We start from the raw sequence: 11,661 nt of genomic DNA on the forward strand, positions 1-11,661 counted from the left end.
GTTGTGGGGCGTTCCTCCTGGAGCTCAAGCATCCGTGGCCTTCAAAACCTTAGGAGAAATGCAGCTTCAGTCTGGGACAGGACAGTACATTAGCCAGGATGTTGCCAATTCAGAAAGGCATTAGGAGAGCAAATGTTCTCAGCAGCCATGAACAGCAGCACAGATGAGGTGCACCAAACATGGGTGTAGCTTGTTTGAATGTCATCATTCTGATTGTTTGACGGTCTGAGTCAAAGAATTTTATCTTCATCATCCAGCTGTTCTAGGTAACGATAAACTAGTTTATTAAATTAATGTTCAATTCAGGTGGGACCAGCAAACCTAACAATGTTCTCATTTTTAAAGACACTACATGGAAATAGAGATGCGAGTCATGGAATGGGGGTCGATGAATGAAGGGAGGCAATTTGTGAATTGCATATGACTTAAGGGCTAATCAGGGTCAAATGTCACATTGCACTGTGATTGATCTGATGTCTTTTTTATTTTTACTTTTTGAAATGGTTGGGTCATAGCTCAGTGGCAAAAAAAATCTCCTTTGCATGCAGAAGGCCCCAGATCTAATCCCCAGCATCTCCAGATAGGACTGGTAGAGACAATGAACATCATTAGACAACATTGCTATTTCCTGCTTTTCTGCATATGTGTGCTTTTGTCCCCCCATGGTTCCCCAATGAAGACAGCGGGGGGGGGGGGTTATGCTGGTATAACAACCCAAATTTTGTCACTTTAGCACTGTGATCTTTCCAGGTTAAGGAAATGATGCCCCCCACCCCACCCCAGAATGAAAGAATACAGAAACAAGCATTTACATTGTGCAAAAACTCAAATATAATGTGGAAAATAACAGTTAGGGGAACATTAGGAAAAATGGAAAAAACTGCCATGTGAATGCAGCCCTAAACATCTTTGCTCCCAAATAGCTGGAAGATTAGTAGAAGCCCCCCTCCTTTTGATAGTTCCACTGCCCTTGGAAGTCCATTGGGTGGGAGATTTGCAGAGGGCATTCTCTGGGGAAGCCCCTAAACTGCAGAATTTTGACCTTTCCCACAGCGCTGTGCCTGGCACCTTCGTTGTATATAATATAGCTTTCATTACATGCTGATGGCACACCTCTTTACCCTGAACTTTAGCATCTGAAATATACCAATATCAGAACCCACCCTATTCCCTTGATTGTAAATTGTTTTAACTGATTTTAATATTATAAACTTAGGAGGCCGCCTTATACGGAGGCAGACCATTGGGACATCTAGCTCAGTATTCTCCAACACTGACTGGCAGCTGCTCTCCAGAGTTTCAGACAGGAGGTCTCTCCCAGCCCTACCTGGGATTGAACCTGGGTCCTTCTGCATGCCGAGCAGAACCTCAAGTGCTGAGCTACAGCCCTTCCCCATTCTTGTGTATGGCATTTTCATATTGTTGTAACCTGCCCTGGGGTCCTAAGGTGAAGGGCGGGTAAGAACACCTATCAATGAATGTCGTAAAAAAAATGTCAGGAAGACGTATTCTGCATCCAGAAAGTCTGCTTTTCATTGGGGGAAGAGTTGAAAGTCACAATTCCATACTTGCAGGTAGAAGTGGTATAGTCTTCACGATAAGCGACATCACGTGATTTTCCTGGCTGTGTGGCTCAACTCTCAGAATAACTCCAACTGAAGATAATGGCCCATTGCTCTGTGAAACTGTCCTCCATCTGCATTTCAGTTCATGTACGTTGCTTAATTCTTACAGCTAAACTGATTTATTTGTAAAACAAATAACTAACACACACATGTGCGGCACATTTAGGAAAGGATGCAATAAAAATTGTATTCGATCTAGGGAAATTTATATTTCTTTGACATGTCTGGGAACTGAGGATGTGGCATTGTACGTTTACCTTTGTGCAAATTCTGCAATGTAAAGTGCACCTTTTGCCCCAGCACTGTTAAAGAAGGTGCATATGCTGCCACAAATGTCAGCCTTGGCTCCCCCTGAATCTCCTTTTTTTCACTGTTAACACCTAGTTAGGGGAAATGTGTAGCACTATGTCATCATTTTGTCTCCCTGTCACCATTCCAATGCATTAGTTGAAACTGGGTAGGGAGAAGAGAGAACTGAAAATACACTCTGTAGTGATGCAACAGCTTAGGTTTCAGCTTAACTAGACATCACAGGAAGAGGAAGGGGAAGTAGCTGTGTGTGGCTGCTGATTCCAGCACGTCGACCATGAGATCTACCGAGCTTGAGGCCCAGTTCATATGGAGGGCAAAATTCCCCTAGTGTGGTGGTGAATAAGATTGACTGGAATGCTGAGAGCCGGCATGGCATAGTGGTTAGAGCGCTGGGATATTACTGTGGAGACCAGAGTTCAAATTCCCACTCAGTTATGAAGCTCTCAGCCTAGCCTACTCCACAGGGCCATCGTGAAGACAGGGAGAAACCATGTAGGTCACTTTGCTCTTCTTGGAGGAAAGGTGGGAGAGGTATGTCATAATAATACCATTAATTTATTAATCATATTATAAGCCGCAATCTCAAGACATAAAATAATAAAAACTTAAAAATACAAAACCAACCAATATTGTTAAAACATAACTGAAACCCCCACTGGGAAAGCCTGGGAGAGCAAAAATATATTCAGTGTAGTGTTGTGGTTAGAGACCAGGGCTCAAATCCTCACTTGGCCATTAAGCTCACTGGGTGACTTTGGGCCAGTCACTGCCTTTTAGCAGAACCTCCCTCACAGGATTGTTGTGAGGGTTAAATAAGGAAGGGGGGGAACCATGTACGCTACCTTGAGGTCCTTGGAAAAAATATGGGATATAAATGCAACAAACAAACAAATGGAACAGTATTTCAGCATTATTGTTGCTGTTGTCTTTAAAAACTCCTGCTGGTTGCTGATATCTCGACTGGGGACTTCTTGTAGCCTCTCAAGAGTTGAAACAATAGGTAGAAAGGTAAAAAGGAGCTGATGTTTGTCCACAGCTTTCTGGGCCATGTGAGCAGCATGACTAAACCACTTCTGGCACAACGGAACACCATGACACCGTTTACCTTCCCGCTGCAATGGTACCTTATTTATCTACTTGCACTGCCACGCTTTCGAACTGGTAGGTTGGCAGGGGCTGGGATAGAGCAACGGGAGCTCACCCTGTTGTGGGGATTCGAACTGCCGACCTTCTGATCAGCAAGCCCAAGAGGCTCAGTGGTTTAGACCACAGCTCTACCCGTGTCCCAGTTGAAACAATGCACTCTGCTTCTTTCCAAAGGAACTGTCCAAATTCTTATCTGGCATTTTCAAGGGTTGAAACTTGGCATGGAAAAGAAATATCCAGGCCAAAGCTGTGGCCAGCCATGGCACAAACAAAGCCCTGGAGCAGTGTCGGGAATGTGATGTACCCCCATGTGTTCATCAAACAACGACGTGTAGCGCAATTGTCCAAAGAGTAGGTGTGTGCCCATTTTGACGCAGCACCTTCCTTGCTAGGTCCACCAGAGGAGGAAGAATCAAGGAGGGCTGTGTGACAAATCTTACCTCTTCAATAAGCACGCAATGTAGAAATTAGCACAGAAATAACATCCGATGTTGGGGGGGCGGGAGGAATAAAAACTCCACTGTTTTAAGTACTGCTAGTCATCTGTAGCACAGCAACACTCTCTTGCCTACAAGCTACTTTGTGTGTGTGTGTTTTACAAATATTTTACTGCCTAGTGACCTAGAATCAATCTTTGCTCACCACAGGCAACCCGGTAAATGGCAATTTGCAAATTTGCTTTTGCATGTTTGTCTGGCAAGTCCTAATTCAATGAACCAGTCAGGATGGGGGTGGCATAGCTTCATGACTCTGTGCATACACCTTTATTTTAAAAGAATATCACACACATAGTGAACAAACATAGATGTAAATCTGAAGTTAATGGTTTGGGAAATATGAATTGTGCAGGTTAATAATAAAACTAGAATGATGCGAATTTCTTCTCTTACCTCTAGCCCTTGCAGCTGGTTGACTTCTCTTCCCTGTTCTCAAGGTCAGCTCCTGTACCTCCTCTCCTTGCCTTGGAATAGCCAGATTTTGTAACTATCTTCAAATAGGCAAATGATGGGAGGGTGCTTATATGACGTGCAGGTCTAATACTAGCCATACTTCAAGGTCTTTGAATTAATTTACGAAACTTTGACAAACTGAAGTCCAGGGTACCTAAGGACTTCAATGATCCAAGTGACTAAACACCAGGAAGAACTTTATGACAGTAAGAGCTGTGCTCCAGTGGAACAATCTCCCTCGGGAGCTGGTGAACTCTCCTTCATTTGAGGTTTTTAAGCAGAGGTTGGATGGCCATCTTTCATCAATGCATTGCAGGAGTTTGGACTACATGACCCTCAGGGCCCCTTCCAACTCTACGATTTTTTGATTCTATGATCACTGAGATCATCTGCAGGAGTTTCGGTCACATTCCCTGAGTGAGTGAGAATAATTTGACATTGACACAAAACCAAACCTTTAGTGCCATCAGCTCCAGTTCTGTGGAATGCTCTATTGATGGAGATTTGGCAAGCGTCATCCCTTTAACTTTCCACCATTTAATGAAAACTTGTCTATGCTGCCAGGCTTATGCAGACAATTAAGAAAACATATTCTGTGAAAGTTAGCTGACAATTTGAATGTTTAGGTGGTTTTCACCACACACACACACAAACAAACAAACACAAACACAAACACAAACACAAACACAAACACACACACACTTGTTGTAAACTGCCTTGCTATCTTATAAAATGAAATTGCAGTATACAAGTATTTTTATAAATAAAATGAATGCAACATTTTTATTCCTTTATTTTATTTCATATGCTTCTATGCCACTTAACACCAAAACAGTTTCCTAGTGGTTTACAGAAAGGTAACAAATACAACAGAAGCAATTTTTTAAAAATACATAATACAATACCAGGTCAAATAATAAAATCCCTCCCCCACAAAAAATTCACAACATAGCAGCACATATAGAAAATATCTTAAGAGTGAAAGGAAGCATACATGGCTACCCCATCCCATGTGATTCTCACAACAGCCCTGTTTAGTAGGTTATGCTGAGAGATAGCAACTGGTCCAAAGTCACTCAGTGAGTAGGATTTAAACCTTCTCCCCTGACCTCTTGCTTGGCACTGTAATCACTGCACCACATATGCCAGCCCAATTCTCACTTAGGCCCAGGAACAATAGAGTGGAAAGGATATGTAATTTGATCGAGCAACCCTGTGTTTTGGGAAGATTTCCAGGGTTTGCCTGAAAGGAAACAGACAAACCTGTCTGAAATGTGAATTGCCCACTGCATTCTTGCACTGGATAGTCACAGGAGAAGGTAGGTACAATCACTGGCTGCCCCCTAAATTGGTCAAACTGGCTGTTGTGCTTTTAACAGTGGTAGACTGGTCTGCAGAAAGCTTTCCAGCACATGAAGGTGTATATTATCACCTGCTAAAGCTATTTAAAGAAAGCCAGGAGCAGAGGTAGCTTTTAATACAATACCACGAAAAATACAATCAATTCTTTCTGAGAAATGGGGTATTGTTTTTTTTTTTTTAACCAGTTCCACTAAAAAACAATCCTCACATGCATATTCACTGCAGGTTTCCTCAAGCAGCCAGCCCATAAACAAAAGCATACAGCACTGCATATAACTACGTATATGCATAATAAGTGTTAATATTTAGAAAAACCCCACTGCAGAAATATAATGCCACTTGTGGCTTTACATTTCACACATGTATTTTTTAATTATTATTTTTTAAATTTTATCCATATAATGTATACGGTACATATTAAAAGAGACAAGAAAGGTACACCATTAAAACAACCATACAAAAAATTATAAAACAAGAAATCATCAAAAAGCAACATTATTATAAGGGTAGCAGTAACTAATACTGGTGGGAAAGCAGGAAAAGAAAAGTAAAAGATTTCAAAGGGCATGGGGAGGAGACAATGGGCCAAATAAGTTCAATGATTCTTCCAAATAAGATCATACTTGGCTGGAACAAGGTGGTCCATCGCATTCATTTAAATCAAAAAAGGCCACCATTTGGTCACAAAATCTCTCGGTGCATCAGAGCCATTGGTGATTTTGAGTTCATGATTAAGCTGCTCCAAGTAAACAATGTACAGACCCCTTTTATGCCACACATCCTGTGTAAAAGCCAAGGCATCCTTCCAGCTCTGAATTATAGCCAGATGGGCTGCAAACAAGAGGAATGTAATCAAAGGTCAGAACAATTGGGGTGTTATTTACTGTCTAACTTTGGGTTGCCAGCTATCAGCTTACCAATTATGGATAGTCCCAGCACATATGCCTATGGGCAGCCCCACCAGCAAGTATTATACCCTAAACCCAAGGTGGGGGGAAATGTGCCCAGTGGGTGGAGAGAGTTCTCCCTGTACTGGCAGAGACTGGTATATGTGTGTGTTTTTAAAGCATACCGTTTGCATATAACCAGGCTTTTTTAAAAAAGAAAACTGACACCACATAAGCAGCTCAGACATGTGAATTCTCAGTGCAAGAGGCAGTCTGACACAGGAAAAGTTCAATCAGGTCAGAACTACTAAGTCCATCTATAAATCCATTTAAAACGGATTTTCCTCCATCCCTACTCTGGAAGTAGAACACCTGGAAATCACTGGAAGATGCAATCTCATCTTTGATGTTTGCAAACGACGACAACTGAGATATTCCTGCCAGCCAAAAACAATCAAGTTCCCCCACTTTCAAGGTGATATTAATTTCCAGTTCAAAATGCAGGTTGAAATGGTAAGTTCATGGCTGCAGGTGGAAAACTTGCATCGGGAAACTAGAACAACTGGCAGATTATGAATGGGGATACTGTTTGGATTTGAATGTTCTCTGCTTCCTGTGGGCTTAAGCACCAGGTTTGCTTCTCTGTGTCGGGTGCTTTCTCCAGACTGCTCAATCATCTGATGACCCAGATCTTTGCTGAGTCGTAAAAGGAGTAGGGGTGGGAGCCCCTGCCAATCCACTGGGGAGATCTGAAGCAGTTACATGTCCAGCTCCTGCTTTTTTGCCTTCAGGAGTCTTGCAGCAACACAAACAGCAGGGAGACACAACAGCCTGTATCTTGCTACACATGCCAAACCAGCAGCTGCCAAAGGTTCGTCGGATGGTGTGGGAGGAGAAGAAGAAGATGACAGGGTCCAAGGTGGTGTTCAGGGAGGTGAGGAAGAAAGTCTCCACTCTCCAGGAAGGACTCTCCTTATTAATGAAGCCCACAATGTGGGAGATGTTGTATGGTGCAAAAGCAATGGAGAAATTGAGCAACGTGGCCACCGCCAGGCACACTGCCCGTTTCTTTTTGTGGGGAGGGATGTTGGGCATGGTGGTCAAGATGCGGATCACGTTGACATAGCAGAAAAGGGTGATGGCGAGAGGCAGGCAGAAGAGGAGGAGGCAGAGCTCCAGCCGGAAAGGGAGAAGGATGCGGAGCTGCTCTGGGGAGAAGCTGTAATAACATGTGGTGATGTTAAGGTCTGACGGGGTCCTGTTGTGGTATTCGACAGCATAGACAATGCTGGCACAGTGGGAGCAGGCCAGGAACCAGAAGAAGATGCTGGCTGCTATTGCAGAGGTTGGCTTGCGATTCAGCTTGTGCTTGACCGGATGGGCAACACAGAGATAGCGTTCCACACTGACTGCCATGAGGAAAAGGGTACTGAGGTAGATGCTGCTGTAGAAGAAGAAGTTGGTGAGTGGGCAAAGGAAGCCAGGAAGAGGCCAAGTCATGTCACTGGCAACCTCCACCATTTTGAAGGGCAAGAAGAACAGCAGGAAAAGGTCAGAGATGGTCAAGTTGAACAAGAAGATGTCGATGGGCACTGGCTTCTGCCTCACTTTCTTCAGGAATGCGTAGCCAGCCAGGAGATTGGAAGGCAAGCCCGTCAGGAAGGAGAAGGTATAGATTGCAAGGACAACAGCCTTCTTCATTGGTGTCATCTCAGCTTCTGCAAAAGAAGGGTGAGATTATTAGAAAAGAATGTTAAGTGAGGGAAGCTGTCTCTACTGCTTCAAGTATCATTCAGAGATGGCTGTCCTGTCTCTTGGAATGCACTCAGTCTCCTGCATAGTATGAACAATAATGGTTCCCCAGTGGTTAGATCCAGGGTGGTCAATATGGTGCCCTCTGGGTGTTATTGGATCACAACTCCCATCATCCATTACCACTGGCAAAGGGGCTGGGTCTGTTGGGAGTTGGAGTGCAAAGCATCAGGTGAGCACAACAGAGGGATGAAATGGACAAATCCTTCCATCCCTATCAAGGAATAGGCATGAGCTAAGCAGGCGTGAGCTCTGCTAGTCTTAAAGTAAGCTGGAGATACCACTTCTTTTTTGTGGGTTGGTAGTTAAACTGCTGTTTTGTCAGCCCCTGCAGTGAAATCTTTCAACGGCAGCTTGATGTGTGATGCAATGTTGAAGTTTTTGCAGCTCAAGCTGTTGCTAAAGCACAAAAACAGTCTGGAGTTTCCTTTTTTATTTTTAATTAAAAAAAAGATGTGCATAAGTTCCCAACTCTAACTGTGCATTGCAGTGCTGTGTTGTGTTGGCTGTCGCTTAATGTTGGGTTGGATCTTAATTCATTCATAAATTCAGTGGCCGTGATTTGCATTGCATCAAGGAGGTGGCCCAGCTTTGTGTTGTGAATGGAGAGCATATGTCTCAACAAGGTAAAATATACTGGTTCATGAAAGACACTCAGCTTAAACAGATGTGCTTCATAAACCCAAACCCCATTATTCCTTCTCAGCACAAGGTCTGCCTTTGAGTTTTCCCAGTTTGGGTTTTCCCCAGGCTGACGCCACATTCACACCATACATTTAAAGTAGTAGGATACCACATTAAACAGGCAAGGCTTCCCCACATCCTTGTAGAAATCTACTGCCTTATCTACTGTGCATTTGTCTCGTTCACTTTTAAAGCTACCCAAATTGGTGGCCGTCGCCACATCTTGCGGTAGGAAATTTCTTGGCTTGACTACGTGCAACATGAAGAAATACTTTTTGTTATCTGCCCTAAATCTTCTCAGGCTCCAGCATTTATGAGTTCTAGTATTATGAGAGAGGAGAACAGCTCCTCTCTAGCAATTTCTCCATACTGTGCAAAATTTCCTACACCTTGATCATTTCCCGTTTACATCTAAAAACAAACAAACTTAAAAGCCCCCAAACATTGTAATTTTCCTCATATGGGAGTTGCTCCAACTTCTGGATTCATGTCTACCAAAAATCATAATTATAACTATTTCATTATATTAAGCGTTTTTGTTTTTGTTTTAAATTCTATCCACATTTTCTAAACTTACTTGTGTTCTAGGGAATCAATCACTCTGCTCTGTCTCCACGGAGGACTAGAACCACAACCTTCCAGAGATGACTCAAAGACCAGCCTGAATTCTTTCTTTCAAAAAGATTCCAGTGGGCATATTCACATGTGACTTGAGAAAGTTGGAGCATCTGTCCCACAGACAAAAGTGCAAGTCCTTATGAGACAATTTGGAGGAAGTGAGGTCATTTGCAGAAAAAGGAAACCGTCATAAATAGCAACAAATAAACTGGAAACCCCGTGGCAGAGGGGGAGGAAACTGATTTCAATGTCACCATGAAAGTGCAAACCTTTAATGAAATCCTCTCCATTCTTCTTTTTAACTAAGATTTTCCATTTCCCTTCCCACCCCCCAACATGGCAGAATTAGACGAGTTCCTGTGTTGCTGGAGCAGTCTAGCTGAAAATCCCACAAGACCCATAATCGACCACAATGAAATGTAGCCTTCCCGTCCTTGCATCTAGTTTCATTCTCTTCCCCACCTATGCTATTAGATTCCTTCATCGCAGTGTTTTGGACTAGATGATCCTCAGGATCACTTCCAACTCTACAATTTTATGATTCACTCTCAAAGCCAGCTTCTACATCTCCCATCCCTGCTTGCGAGAACTGCCTTGGGATGAGGTGTGTTTTGGAACCAGGTTCAATTAAGGAAATGAAGGAGGATGTTCTGAGCAAATTACAGGGAAATTGATGGGAAAGGACACACTTTGTGGTTTAGGGTTGCTGCTACTAGGACTTTTTTTTTTTTTTGCCTAACCACAGATAGATCAGAAAGTAGCATCCTTCCTCTTCCACACCTTCAAAGCCATGTCAATAGTCCAATTTGTCTCTGTAATGAGAGCCAACACCCCTTCAAAGAGGCATGCTTTTGCTAGATTATGCATCCTTTCTAACCAATTAACTTCTGTGACTGCACCAATCGGAAATGGCTGAGAAGTTGCAGATGGGAAAAGTTGCATGTACCCTTTTCACAGAATTCCCCCTTTGAAAATGACTAAAAATACATTTTTTTAAAAGAGATGGAGATCAAAAGTAGTGATGGAAGGACTGCTCAATTTTGGTGCTCTTGGTTTAAAATTGAAAAATGAGTGTTCCATATTTCTGCAGCGATTTGTCATTTAGAAAAAAATATGAAAATACATCAGCATGTTTGCATGTTATTTTCTTTTTTAATTTTTTTATTCATTTTATATGATATAAAACCTAACACATAATTACACAACATTACACAACATACAAACAAAACAACAACAACAAAATTTATAAGGGTATCACATTTTTCCATTTACATCTTAATGGGACTTCCCCTGATCCCCCCCTTCCTGGTTTTCAGTGTAATTCTTATTTAAGCAGTTTCATCCTTTCACTTTTATACCTTAACAAATTGTCTAATTTAAATTTATTACCCATTATCATTACCTTTTAATCTTTTATGTTTTTCTTAACCCTGTTTTTCTCCAGAAACCTCTAAATACTTCCTTAGAGTTTCAACATATCAAATATTACAATATTTCTTTAAATATATTTTAATTTTTTTCCATTCTTCCTGCACCACTTTCTCCCTCTGGTCATGCAGTCTCACTGTCAGCTCAGCAAGTTCCATAAAGTCAATCATTTTCATTTGCCAGTCTTCCACTGTTGGTATTTCTTGACTCTTCCAGTTCTTTGCATCTTTGCAATTAATAGTCTACCTGCTGTCATGGCATACAAAAAGAAAATCTTATCCTTTTGGGGGATTTCCTTCCCTATAATCCCCAAAAGAAAGGCTTCCGGTTTCTTTAAGAAGGTGTCCTTTAGCACCTTTTTCATTTCATTATAAATTCTTTCCCAGAAGTCCTTTATTTTTTTTATAAGAATTTTATTGGTTTTTTACAAAACAAAGAACAACAAAATACATACAACAACACAAACACAACATTCAAAACATAATGGAAAACAAATACAAACCACCACTAAAACACCAATAATTCTTTTTCTTGTTTAGAAAAAATAAATAAAAAATTCTTGTTTGAATCTGTACTGGGTGACTTCCCCCGTTTTCTCTCCTTTGGTTCCAATTCTAATTTACTTTAATAACTTCTCATCTCTAAAGTTTAAATCATCCAAAAAATCTAAACATACTTCTTAATATTTATTTTTACTTCAAAATAACCTATTTCTTCTTAACTCAAATCAAACATCTTATTTCACTTAAACTGCTGCTAATAAAGAAAATTAACATATCTCTTCACTAGTTCAAAATCTTAAATTCTTAACACACTGACTTCAGGGTACCATAATAA

General features: G+C 41.5%; 1 protein-coding gene across 1 annotated transcript; it reads right to left on the reverse strand.

Annotated features, from left to right (window-relative positions):
- Positions 1-6,915: 6,915 nt before the first annotated feature.
- LOC117052347 (free fatty acid receptor 2-like) lies at positions 6,916-9,495 on the reverse strand. The gene is made up of 2 exons (XM_033159200.1): positions 9,356-9,495; positions 6,916-8,000 (listed from the first exon to the last, which is right to left on the reverse strand). Exon 2 carries the CDS (start codon positions 7,990-7,992, stop codon positions 6,952-6,954), a length of 1,041 nt encoding a protein of 346 aa, XP_033015091.1. The 5' UTR covers positions 7,993-8,000; positions 9,356-9,495; the 3' UTR covers positions 6,916-6,951.
- Between the last annotated feature and the right edge of the window lie 2,166 nt (positions 9,496-11,661).

This window comes from Lacerta agilis, chromosome 8 (assembly GCF_009819535.1).
Source record: "Lacerta agilis isolate rLacAgi1 chromosome 8, rLacAgi1.pri, whole genome shotgun sequence".
Lineage (NCBI taxonomy): Eukaryota > Metazoa > Chordata > Lepidosauria > Squamata > Lacertidae > Lacerta > Lacerta agilis.